Raw genomic sequence first — 14,173 nt, 5'->3', positions numbered from 1 at the left:
ACTTCGGACGACGCCGGGCTGAAGGCGCTGCTGGATCACGAGACACTGCCCACAACTGAAGCCTAGTCCCTGGTGGAGTGCGAGGACCATGACCCCGCAGGCTCGATGCCACCGCAGACTCGCCGAAGTCCATAACTGTGAGTTCCGAAGTGCCATTTCACCGATGTCTGTGACACCCCACTCGGCCATGGCGCCTGCAGCCTTGTGGCGTGACTGCAACTCTGTGAGGTTGCCACTTCATATTGTGACGGCAGGATATCGACCCCGCTGGAAGTGCAAGGATCCAACGCTTCGCACCGACACCTCCGCTCCTTAGCACCGGAACCAACACTGCAGCAGATCCAGTGCCACCTCGATCCCCGACACCGTGCACTGGCTTGTTTCCTCATTTTCACAAGGTACTATACCTGTTGGTCCGTGGAACTCCGTGACCAGCGCCAAAGGCGTCGGATTGTTGGGAACAACTGTCATGATGCCGTGATGTCACCAATTAGAACCATTTGTGTTTCTAAGCACTATATTGAAGTTTAATCTATAAAAATTCAGAACTTGGCTTTTTTGGTCTTGTTTGATTTAGATAAATATTGGCTATTTTTCTGCATTATTTGGTACAAATACTTTACACATTTTCTCTGAGATAAGCCTGACTGCTTGTGCCAAGCTGCCGAGGGTGTGAGGAGGGGTTATCCTAGGTCTGTATCTTACTTACCCTGACTAGAGTGAGGGTCCCTGCTTGGACAGAGTGCACACTGACCGCCAACCAAAGACCCCATTTCTAACACAGCTTTAATAGTTAGTTTTATACCTAAATAGAAATCTATTTCCTGTCTTCTCCCTTTTCCCACGTGCATAAAGTAACAACAAGGCATTGCTTCCGACACGTTTGTCCAGTAAGGAATTCACCTGAATTAACTTTGCAGCAGTATGTCCAGATGTTTGCTCCAGAAAAAATTCTCCTCTGATAGGGTGTAAACGGATAGCATAAGACCCAGGTAGATAATACCTCTGATGCTACTTCTGCACAAGAGTATGTCACACGGTTTCCACACATACCATTGCGGTGAAACATCTTGCAGTCAGGGTTGTAACATTCTCAAGCACAGCAGCTCTCTATTGGCTCTTGCACACTGCAGAATTACTAGGCATTGATTATTTGGAGTTACACAAAAACTGGCTTGGGGAGTTTAACCTGTGCACTGTCCAAAGCAGGATAATATACCTATGAGTTTGAGATGACCTCTTTTAGAGTCTTCTATGGGCGCTTTCTGAGACTGATGCTTCTGGTGGTGCATATAATCATAATTGTTGTAATTAATGTAATGTTATGTTCGGACTCGGTAAGTATGTTACAGGTTATATATTTTAAAGGTTTATTTTCTGTAATGTATTGTTCAATGGAACAATACAGTTTGCAATAAATTAATAAATAATACTTGGGGTGTAACAGGGCTTAGAGTATAGCTGTTGCACCAAGCTGCCATTGGTTCTGTCAAACTTAGAATGGGTTAGACCAATTAACACAATCCTCCAAACAAAAAAGCAGAACATAGAAGGTAAGAATCCATAAAAATAATAAAGCTAGCTTCCCCATATGTAGGAAATCAAAGGAATGTAAAAAGAGCCTGTCAATTGAAAAGAAAAACTCAGGAGATTCTGGCACAGTGATGAGCCTCATTTGTAAGTTATAAGCTGTGCGATTTTACCTTCAAAGAATGAGGGAGTCTGAGAAGGAAGACAAACTATTGAGTAGTAGCCTGTGTCCTTACTTATTGTAAACGAAATATTGTGGCGTGCATGACAGCAAGTTAAGAAGGACAAATAAACAGTTGCAGGAATTGGTAGATGGGTATAGGGAAATTAAACAACAAAACCCTTTAGAAACTATTTGAAAAAGCGCCTTCATTTTTACTCCATTTCTGCCCCATGATGTATATCATTTGGACTGGAAGGTTTGCTCTGCTCCTTTATATGCAAACAATAAAATGAGGGCAGAACATTCATCCTGTTGTTGCAGCAGTGCAAATATTAAATAAAGCAGATTTTACAATCACAACCAACTTAATGCATGTTTTAAACTAGTTGTGGTCAGAACATCAACACAAAGGGGCTGATTTAGATCTTGTTAGCCACACTGCGAAGCCGCATTGGCCGTGGACCCAAGAAGACCGTCAGGTCGACTGTCTTCCGTCCGCCTTATTTAGATGTTACAACTCTGCAGTAGATTTACTGGTGACGGATTGCCGATGGAGGGAAAAGGCATCTGGACCCAATGGACTTCATACAGTGGAAGGGGCTATGGAACAGAGGTAAGTGGCGCACACACACTGTTCTTTAGCCATATGTGTACCCCCACACTACACAACACACCACATTCACACAGTAACCCATTGCCATTCTGACACAACACAACCCATACATGCCAAAAAAACACTTTGACATACATCCATGCCACAACATACACATTCCATTGACACTGCACCCACACAACACAACTACAACCAACACAAATACACACTCAGCTACACAAATACACTCACACATATGCACAACTACACACATCTCAAAAAAGTCCACAACACACTCAGCTGAATGTGACACACAGAAACACAACAAAGACAACATCAGGCTCACATGCAAGTGACACACATACACACACAACCACACTGCCCATTCCAGCTTCCTACATTTCAGACAGACAATCCACACACACACAGTTGTAATGACGTGTATACACAACTGATAGCACAAACCTACCCGTAATGGTTCCCTTGCAGTGCCCACACATAGACACTGCTGCCCAGTATGAGTGTACAGTCATTGTGGTACCAACATTCATGCTGCAATGAATAATGACACCACAATGACAGTTGTGTATGTGTGTGTGATATGTGTGTTGTGCAAGTGTGTCCCCAGCCATGTGTGACACCAGTGTGCACCCTACATATGCATGTCACAGTGATTCAAAACATTACTGTGACATGTATATGCATGCAGTGGTCCTGGCCTCTTGTGCACTGCCCAGCCCACATACCCTGGCAATGTGGTGTTTCCACCTTCGAGTCCAGCGATGGGGGAATTGTGTTTTCTCTGTGGGTCGGTGGCAGCTGTGATGGCAGGTGTAGTCCAGTTGAAGATGGGGGTTGTAGTGGAAAAAAAGGTGAGTTGTCTGCCCACCCCCCCAATCCACCAACTCACACATAGGGGTCGTAACGACACTTTTTGCATAGGGATAATGCACACCTAAATCTGCATAGCGGTAATGGTGTCTGGGTTTCTACCGGCACCTACTTTTCCCCCTCCTGCCATCGACGCAGGTGGTATTTCTTGGTGGAGACGCTGGTTCGAATTTGGGCTTTCGTCTGTGGGGTCGCCAACATCTAAATACGGCAGGTAGACATTTACCGCCAAGATCTAAATCATGCACAAACTATTCCAAGGTTGAAGGCAAGAATTTACAATTAATGAAAATATGTGCTAATTTAACATAGATGGACTGAAAATAATGAAAGGGTGTTGTACTTTCATAATGAAATATTTAAAAGTTGACATAACAAGGGGTCAGATTAGTTTGCGGTATCAAACACTGCAAATTTGTAATCTGCTTTCCTCCTACTCTGTGCACTGAGAATTGATATGTCCTTCAGTATTTAGTACATTTGATGTTTAAGTTAGTATAACTAGTCTTAAGACTAATATTGGGCCTAAGCCAGATTCCATTGAAAACATGGATTTTAAAACATACATTGTGCATGCGTTCAATCGCACAAGCAATTTGAGTTATCTGGCTAGACATAACCATGTTCATGATTTCTTTCATAAAGTGATTTTCCTCTCTTCATAAAATAATTGGCATATGTTCTGTGCTAAAGTTCATTTGAGCTGTAACAGTTTACAAGATCACCACCTGCTGCTGGAGGAACACACATACAATGTTTAATTATTCAATTTTGTTGCTCTGGTAGAACATATTGTGTTCATACTTTCAATCAGCTATTGTTTAGCGAAGCAATATCATTTCCACTTGTATATAAGGCACAGAGGCTCAAAGACTATTCATTTTGGGATGGTTTCAAGAGTGAAACTTTTATGTACTGAAATTTGTAAATGATGATGATGATTGCCTTGTACTGTCGCAATTTTAGGTGTCCAGACCACAGTGACACTTCACCTCATGGCTTGGGCCTGCATCTCTGCTGGTAAACTGTCTTAAATGCACTTGTATTTGGGAAGTAGCCGGGTCTTGCTACTCTTGAAGGCTAACTTCATGTCAGTCTTCTTGCTGACTCAATACTTTGAGATTTTTCATGATCCTCTCCTGCCTTTTACTGAGAAGTCCCTGTGGATATTTTTCCTTTCATTTATTATTTGCATTGTGCTATACAGCATTTGATTCTGACTATTGAGTAGCGTAGGGCTCAACTTCCGCATTTATGCTGATTCATATTTAATTGCATTTTGAGTATTTTGAATTGCATTGACTAACCTTTTGCTCCTGTAACAATTTCTAAATTTTAAACACACCTTCATAGTTTGTGATTTAACATTATCCTGTGTGGATCTGCAAGTGTGGATTTCCTTAGTGAATTTTCCCATGTGGGTTCTCTGGGGTTTACTGTATTTTATACCTAGGGTTTCTTCTTTCACTACTCGCAAATATCCCCAATCCATTTCACCGGCCATTTCAATGACAAAAAGCACCAACACAGACAAGATAGTGAAAGAGGGAGAGGTCACAAGAGAGTTGGTTTGCTGCAGAGATGAGTGTAGCAGGTATCTGCTCCAGGCATCTAGAATAAAATATTACACCACCCGAAAACAGTACTTCCTGTTTGTTATTGTTCTCCAGGTACCGCCATTTGAGTGAACTAAAGAAGTGCCCGGCTGCAATACCACAGTTGTTGCAACTACTACAAGTTCTGTTATTAACATTTCCTACATCCACTCCAACCTGAAGAGCTGCAAATAAAGCATGGTTGCAAAATACAATATAAATAAAAAAATAGACACTTGTTTGTTCACACTTACCACTGGTTCTTTTCAGAAAGAGCTGTAAGCCCCCAGCTGTTTTAAATAAAGGAACATGTCAAAATATTGTCACAATTGAAAGAAACAATTTGTCCACTCATTGCTTAAATGCAATGTGATAATGGCTTTAATTTTAGGCACTTAACACTTCCCTACTAGAAGTTATTGTGATATGAAAGACTGATAGTACAATAATTGGTTTCTCACACACAAAGACCATAAATGCTTAATCTGGCTTCCTTAGCACACCCACATATATTCATTCACAACTTCAAAGTATTATTCACATCCATAAATCTATCTTTATTGTTGCTGGATAATAGCCATACCAATACATGCATTCACATCACAGTAATATAACTAAAGAAAAATCTAATCTAATGGATTAGCTCCACACAAATGCAAAATTATTCACATTGTGAAATAGACCTTAAGAAGGGGCACTGAAAATTGTATTGTACAGTATTCAAAACAATACATTTTTTGTTGGAATAATCACTATCACATCAACTACACCTTCTATGCCTACCAACAACATGGGATACAATACATTGGGCAACATCTAAGCAAGGGGCATTTTTATAAAATTATAATCATACATATAAGTACCACAAATTCAAACTATGTAAACATGGTAGTATTCATCCAAGTTATCAAAATATAGGACACAACGGCATAATATATCCATTTCAAATTGGTTCTACAGCAGAACGGTAGAGCATCAGTATCCTTGCTTATACAGTAATTCTTGATTAACAACAACAATCACTTCCTATCTAAAGAATTTACGGTCACAAAGGGGTTTCCTAGACTTTACTTTATTCCACTTGGGCATATACTCACACATTGGCCTTATATTAATAGATGACTGTTTGTTATAAGATGATATCTAATCATCAATGAGACATGCTTAATGACTAAATGAATTTCATACATTGGATATGCCAAAAATGTCTCATAGATCATCAGAATTGTGTGAGCATTAATAGGAGCAAGATTAAACCAGAGTTTCACAGTTCCAGTACCCTAAGATTATTCTTAAAATGGAACATCCACCATTTTAAGTTTCTCCCACAAGTGACAGAAACTCAGGCATTAGCTCTAAGATAAACGTATGCCTCACACAGAATGCAGACAGGCTCAATACAATAGCAGACAAAGTGAGTAAACATCAGCAATAGAATAAAAACCAAGATCAAGGCTGAAACTCAACATGGGAGTACTGAAAACCCTACCAAGAACCCTATTTTTAACTTTCTGTTTGATTATAGCGTCTATATGGTTCCACAATTCTGTACCCTAGATTTTTAACCATCAGCTTCATTCTAGCAACATGTCATTTGATACTTAATGCCAGCCTGCCACTTCTTTCTTTGCATTTCAATACATTTGTGGAGGTTTGTCTATATTAACACATGGTCTTAGAGCTATGATTAGTGCAGGTTAAGCTGATATCAAAGTGACTTCCCAAGTAGTGAACATTTGAACATTGGTCACATGCTCTAATAATTGTTTATTGATGGCAAATAATCATTTAAGGAACTGCTAGCTACCTAATGATAACATTAAATTTTAGAAACTTTAATGATCAACAATTTCAAGATGCACTAACTGCCAGAATCTTTAATTAGATGGTGCATAGACAACTCTGTCAACAAGATCAAAAAGGATGTTGTCTGCAGACAACAATCTTGATGTTTTGTCATTACATATCTTATGGATGTCATTAAAAAGTGCTGTCTATAAAAACAAAAAATTTAAAAAAACTTTATGATTTAAATAAAATGTACATTTACACCTTATTCTCACAGTAATCATTAGCATTCTCTGAGAGATTCTCACCTGCAACTGGTCCTTACACACTTATGATAAGCAGAAACCCTTAGTCTACCTCCAGATGCCTCCTCCGTTTACCAAAAAAGGCCATTGTTCTTTTTAGCCACTCCTCGTGGACTTTGTGCTTGACCAGATGGACCATAGGCTTCCTTCCAACACCCCAGTAGGCCCTAAAAAGACCCTTGTTGTACACCCAGGGATCGTCAGCCGATCCACAGAGGTCACCTCCAGACTCAAATAGAAGACCTTCAGAAAGAGGAATCGAGGTGTCAGACACCACTTACTAGTTGTTAAACAGCCCCTTTGCAGGTATATGTATACACACCAGACATCAAGTCCTTAATCGCACAAAATTGCCCTTGTCTTTGGTGACTTAGGAGACATTCTGCCGTCCTCCCCTAACTGAAACTTTCCTACTATAGCTACCACACTTCATACAGAGATATATTTATAACTTTAACAAAATATTGAATGTGTTGTTGTACCTTATAGTTGACTTTGTTTTTTTCTTGGCTCCGAGATAGAATGTTGCTTTACTAACAGACAGGAATTTCTCTGGCTTGCTATACTGAAAATGAAGTCACAGAACGTTACCAAATATATTCTGCATGATCTTCTCACAAGACAGTATATTCTTTTCATTAATTCAGAAAATGTTTACAGCAATAAACTAAGACACTATCTTTGCCATAACAGTTATCTCTTCTATTAATGCGCATTGGTAGAAGTAGACATCGCACAAGCAATCTGAGTTATCTTGCCTGACATAATCCCTTTTATAAATGGTTCCTAAATTATTTCAGTAGAAATGTGAATGCCAAGATAAAGCCTCAGCTAGCAGGTTTTATGTGCATTGTTCTCAGCAACTCAAAAAGAGATTACTCAATGTGTTCGAACATAGGGCCATATTTACTAAAGCATTTTCCCATTGACACTGAATGGGTAAAACCTTTGATATATCTGGCCCAAAATTGTTTGTTAAAATGTTAATTAGAGCACTAGCTTATCTGATCACCTGTAAGTACATAGCAGTGGTGAAAGTCATCAGAAGTAATTAAACCCATGATGCAACTAAAAGAAAATTATGCAATCCATTCTTGTACAACATTGTCTGGTTGATACACAAGTTATTCCTGTCTACACAATACTCAGATCTCTTAAGGAAGAAAACTGTACACATTCTACAAATCAAATTTTTCACCAACAATTTTCTCTTGCATAAAAGAACACCAGTTTATGAAGACTGCTCTCTGTGGATCCTGGAGAACAACAGACTGCTTATACAGTAAAAATAAACGAAAATGAGCCTAAATGAACATACTATTCATTAACAAATGTTCAAGTTAGGTTCTAAAACTTGTCTTCAGTTTCCCACTTACCCCAGGTTCACCCAGTAGCACCTTTAGAATGACATCTGCCAATTACAAAACAGAGCTGCAAAACCATATATACAGAATGTCATATATGTACATGTTTCACTATGATGTCTTTTAGAATGCAGGATGTGATCAAGAAGCTAGTACGGGTTGGGAATTGTTCTAAAGTCCATGCTGAAATAACTAAAGCATGACCCCACCACTGCCAGAGCCAACTTCCACAGATATATGGTAAACGTCGTCAACTGAATAAAAAAAAATAAAAAAACTGTCCCAAGCTCAACACGGACAAGACATAAGTCTTTATCTCCAGGAACAACAACTCACCATGGAACAACGCATGGTGGCCTGCTAAACTTGGCCCTTCCCCAGTCCCGACAGACCATGCCTGCAACCTCTGTATCATCTTGGACAGCAAGTTATCTATGAAAAAACAGATTAAAACAATCTCATCCACCTGCTTCAACAACTATGCATGCACCGCAAGATTTTCAGGTGGCTCCCTATCAACACCAGAAGGACTGTCATGCAGGCCCTTGTAACCAGCAGGTTGGACTACAGGAACACACTCTCAGTAGGGATTACTACTCGCCTCCTGAAGAGACTACAGACAATACAAAACTCTTTGGCAATACTCATCCTTGACCTCCGCAAATGGACCTACATCACACCTCACCTCAAGAAACTACACTGGCTCTCGATCAAGAAGAGGTGTCAGGTCAAAATGCTTACCCATGCCTACAAAGCCCTGCCCAGCGAGGGACCAGAATACATCAACAAACGCATAACTATCCATCAACTAAACAGACACCTACAATTCACCAGCCTCTCCCTCCCAGACACACCCTGGACCTGCCGAAGCAACAGCAAAGGAAGCTCCTACTTTCACCTAGCAGCCAAAGCTTCAAATGACCTGCCCCTGCACCTCAGGAACACCTCTTCACTCCAGCACTTCAGGAAAGGACTCAAGACCTGGCTGTTCAAATGAGCACATGACGACCAAGCAATTAGCCACAATAGCAGCTTGAAACCCTGATGGGTGATTTGGCACGCTTTATAACACTTTGATTGATTGATTTATGAGAAGAGTATTTGATGAGAATATTAGTTTGATGTGAACATGTATTTGTTTGAATAGCGGAAAGAAAACACTTCATTTTAAAATAGAAATCATTCTTTCCACTGAGATTTGAATTAAATTTAAGTTTCTTAACTTGTTTATGTTCTGCTGCAGAGAAAGGCCTTTCCCCACCTTCACTATACAGGAGTGTTCACACTGGGCAACAATGTCAATTCTGAATACAGCAAACAACTGAAGGTGGACAATTAACCTTTGCAAAGTATATGGTGTGGAGCTGCAAACGTACCCAGTAATTTTCACTAAGCTCTTGATTACTTTGAGCTAGACTCACAATACTTGTTTGCTATAAACTACAGGGTTATGCACCTGGTAGTAAAATAAGTGGCAAGTGCGGCAAATTAATATCAAAATAGAAAATGTTTTTTCTCACAGGGCCCCTAGTTAAAATCAACTGCAGTATCCTGAATATTGACCTGGGTATATAGTTAGCAATTGCACAATGGAAGGCTGGCAGCCAAATATGTCAGGTTCATTGGACAAAACAGATAAGGCAAGATTGCGACAGACAAAAACTGAGGATATTAGCCACTTCTCAATGGAAAATGCATAAGTACCTGGTATTTCAGTAGCTAGATATTTGGTACATGTAGTGTGCCCCACTGAGATCAATTATTACATTATTTAAACTGATACTGGGTCCTTTTCATAAGTGAATCACAATTACCAACCCATGCTTGCAAAGAGTCGTAGTACGCGTAGCAAAGACTGTCTACATCCACATTTCCCATCTGCAGAAAGACCGGAACCACTTTTATTGGTCTGCAAGTGACGGCCTTGGTTGGTCCTCACCCCAGTCCCTACATCATTTTACTGCCCACTGCCTCTCTCAATAACCATCTCTTAAGGAAACAAAGGGGCGATGCAGTTGCTATCCTTTGACCTCAAATACCAGTCGGCAGCTAGGTGTCAATGTTCTGAGCTTGTATCATCATACGGGATAGGGATACCAGGGAAGAAGGGAGATCATTAAGGTTTTGGACTATATCTCTTCCCAAACTATAAAACTGAGAATTTCATAATTTATTTTAAAACTAACAAAAACACTATTTAGTTTGTTACAAAAAATACATTTTGAGAGTACTACTATCTCAAACCTCTGAATGGACAAATGGATGGCTGGCAGAATTAACTAGCAGCCAAATGTTAGTGCTTACATCAAACACTAAGTCTCAGGGTATAACATTCTCGTATTTTTTTTTTTTTTGAAGAAAAAAAAGTTACATAGCTTCAGTAATGCTTTATTCTGTTGGATAGTATACCTACATCCAGATTCCCCAGTAGCTGAATTCCGTCAGACACCAGAATACTAATGAAACGTTTTCCTGCAACATCTCCTAATTGACACAGGTGGCATGTTTGGAATATACACCTGCTTCAGCCTGTCTCCGTAAGTGATGATGGGCAGCCATAGAGAGGTGCGACCCTTGTGTGCTGATGTCAGTTTCAATAAAAGTACATTTTGCACCATCAGATGCAGAGCAACAGGCACATAAATATTCAAATTATGTTTTGGATCTAAAATGAAACAATAACTGCTATTATAGGTCCACTCCACAGAACGAGGGCAGTGCTTGGCCAGTGAGGAATCAGCAGTTAGGGAGAGTATTCACCAGAAGTAATAATACTAAAAGTAATTATGAAGGATAATTCCAATTGCAGGTTCCTCATCTTCTGAAAACATACTCAAGAAGTACTCTAAAAAAAGAGGTGGATCTCAGGCGTGGACTTTACAGCAGGGAGTCCTGCAGCACTGAATGGGCAAAGTGACTTAGCTTGCGAACCTGAGAATAAAGGCAACAATACCTGGTAAATCTGTGGACAGAAGTCATCAGGAGGCTTCTTCCTGGCCAAGGCATAGCACATTTTATTAGAGAGGATGATCCACCTTGATAAGATTTGTTTCTAATTGCCCTTTCCTTATTTACAAAAGTAAAACTGCTGAAGAGTTGGCCATTCACGTGGTGCTCCTTAGTCAGACATGTACATGCATTAAGAAATCTTGTCAGATTCAGTCGATTAAGCCCTTCCTCGTCTTTATGTGATAGAGAAAGGAAAGCAGGGAATGTGATAGACTGATTCACATGGAAGGGCTACACCACTTTTGGAACAAAGGATGCAGAGTCTAAAGCACCAACTTATCTAGGAAAAAGCTAGTATACGGCAGCTGTATTTACAGTGCCCACAGCTCACTAACAAGCCATGATGAAATGATCAAGATGAGGAACAGAGTCTTAAGGGTAAGCACCCTCAAAGAAGAGTTATGCATGAGTTCAGAAAGAATGTATATCAAGAACATAAGGAGCAATTTAAGGTCCCGTGAGTGCATAAGCAAAAGCGCTGGAAGAAACATATACATATGACCTCTGTAGAATCAAATTGCAACTAGTGTCTCAAACAAGGAAGGCTGAACAGGCACAGCAGAAAGGCCAAAATGCAGGAAATTACATTTTAATAGTGTTAAGATAAGACAGAAAAAACTGGAGCACATCAGAAACTTCCCTGAAGTGGATCGATCAGACAGTACTCACCCGAGGTCACACTAAGTTGACTCCCTGAGTGGGTGAAGCACCCTAAAATTACATCTACTATCTCCGCAGGCAGGTAAAAACTCCTTAGCTGGTCCTACACTATCTCCAAATGTGGAGGCATAGGTTATGAGGTTTGGACAACAGCAGGTCCTCTGGAGAAGGCAGGCAGAACACAGGGCTGGTGCACAGACACCACTGTTCAGATTACCACACCCTCACAGCACAGTACAGGCTTTCAAGAGCAGCCATGCCAGTCTATTCCGACCTTCTTCAGAACTCAGAGAAGCAATGGAATTTGAGGAAATGCATAAAGGAGGCTAGAGTCCAAGGAAAGGTGGGAGACATATCCTAATGGGACTTGAAGAAGAAACTTCAAAGTACAATACTGCATGCAGTTGGAAATGGTGAAAAGATCCACTGAAGACAGGCTCACCTAGGCAAACATACCTTGAACCACTTCCTGGTGTAAACTCCACCTGTTTATGTACCAGGTAGCATCTGCTGTCTTGTCGCCCAGGGAGTCCACTAGGTGACATAGCATTAGGTGAATCCATCAAAGGTCCAGCCATCTCTAGATTCTCAGCATGCACAACTCCTCTTTGCCCTGCTTGTTGCAGTACCACATGTCAGTCATGTTGTTCAGCAAAAACTGAAGAAGTGTGCCTTTGATGGAGGACTTCAATGCAGTAAGGGTCAGCTAGATACCACATAGCTCAAGGAGTTTGATTTGGTGCCTCTGCTGCAGTAGAGACCAGAGGCCTCAGATCTTCACCTTATCCAGCTGACTCCTCACAGATGATGCATCTACTACACCACCTCCAAGAACTCAAATGGAGAATGGAAAACAAACCACTGCTTGTTAAGTTGTACCGTTCACCCACCACTGAATGTCCTATATTTTCTCTTTCAAAATTCAGGTGCTACCTGAGAGACAACCCCAGTCTGCACCTTTTGAAGATTAATTTTCCACTGAAAGGCTTTCATGTGCAAGTGGGCATGTGACAGCTGTAGAATGCACAAGGCCAGAAGATGAAGGTGCTTCCGAGCTGTCTGTGCTGCAACAGAGGAATGGAATCCAAATATTGTAAGAGATAGGATGTTCTGGAATAGTTGCAGTGAGGTAAAAGCTTTCAAATCCACCATTTCCAGAATGCATGCTCATCAAGGGAATCTGCATTGGCCAAAGATGGGATTTCAGTTCATTGACGGAAAAACTTAGTGGAGGACAGCAATGGGGCTAAAGTCTGCAGATGCTGCACAACTAACTTTGGTGAACCCACCTTCAACATTCAGTCCTCGTGGTACAGAAATACATCTAATTCCAACCTCTATGAAGATGGGACGCTACTACTTCCATCACCTTTATGAACAAAAAAGGGTGGAGGTGAAGCTGAAGGGCTGGATGGTAAACTGAATGTGTTCTAATCACACAATGAAGCAGAGGAAATTCCAAGGGGGTTGCAGGCCGGGTACTTGAAAATACATGTCCTGCAAATCCAAGGATCCCATCTAGTCCCCCAGTTTCAAACCAGATAAGACCTCAGTAAGGGTCAGCATTTGGAATTTGCCCTTCTGGAAGAATGTGTGCGTAAACTGAAGACCCAGCATCACCAACCATCCTTTATGCACCAAGAAGCACAGCAAGCAGTACCCTGTGCCCTTCTCCACCTCTGGGCAGAGCAGAGACTGAACTTTCATAGAGAAGTTGGTGTATAATCCGCCACAGTCCACGCAAGAACAGGAGAAACATTGGGCAGGATTAGGAAAGGAAGGCCATACCACTTTTGAACTACCTCCAAGATCCACTATGCTAAGGTAGTCTCATGCTAGATAAGTAAGCAGTAATAAAATGTGCTCCCTGTTGGTCACAGAAGACCACAAGACATGGAATCAGATCAGCTTGGTGGCAGTCCAAGTAGGTGATGAGTTTCCCTTGCTGATGGCCATGACTCCTACTATCACCTTTTCCCCAAGATTTGTTAATGAGCTGTTTGAGCTTAAGCAAAGGTTGGGAGGGTTTCTGCTGGTAATAAGTGAATCCTTAAGAGTAGCTTGGGAATTTCTGGTACTTCTAGAGAAACTGGCAGGCCTGTAACAAGAAGCCTGGAAAGGGAGTTGCAGCATGGTTATTTTTTTTAATTTACCAAGATGGAGTCCTCTTTTTCTTTTAAGAGCCTAGATCCATCAAATGTCACCCATCAAGGATGCCTGTATGTCTTCCGAGAAACCCTGTGGTGCACATCCAGGCACGGTGCTATGCAACCACA

General features: G+C 40.9%; 1 protein-coding gene across 1 annotated transcript in view; it reads right to left on the bottom strand.

Annotated features, from left to right (window-relative positions):
* ARAP2 (ArfGAP with RhoGAP domain, ankyrin repeat and PH domain 2) overlaps positions 1–14,173 on the bottom strand; it is a 1,093,539-nt gene that overhangs the window by 94,780 nt on the left and 984,586 nt on the right. Inside the window, exons 29-30 of the mRNA XM_069202133.1 lie at positions 7,347–7,429; positions 5,026–5,061 (exon numbers count right to left, since the gene is read on the bottom strand). Coding sequence (XP_069058234.1) covers positions 5,026–5,061; positions 7,347–7,429 — 119 coding nt within the window. The remainder of the gene's footprint in view (positions 1–5,025; positions 5,062–7,346; positions 7,430–14,173) is intronic.

The sequence above is a fragment of the Pleurodeles waltl genome, chromosome 1_2 (assembly GCF_031143425.1).
Source record: "Pleurodeles waltl isolate 20211129_DDA chromosome 1_2, aPleWal1.hap1.20221129, whole genome shotgun sequence".
Lineage (NCBI taxonomy): Eukaryota > Metazoa > Chordata > Amphibia > Caudata > Salamandridae > Pleurodeles > Pleurodeles waltl.
The sequence above is the reverse complement of the archived record's forward strand: the minus strand, read 5'-3'. Positions and strand labels throughout refer to the sequence as shown.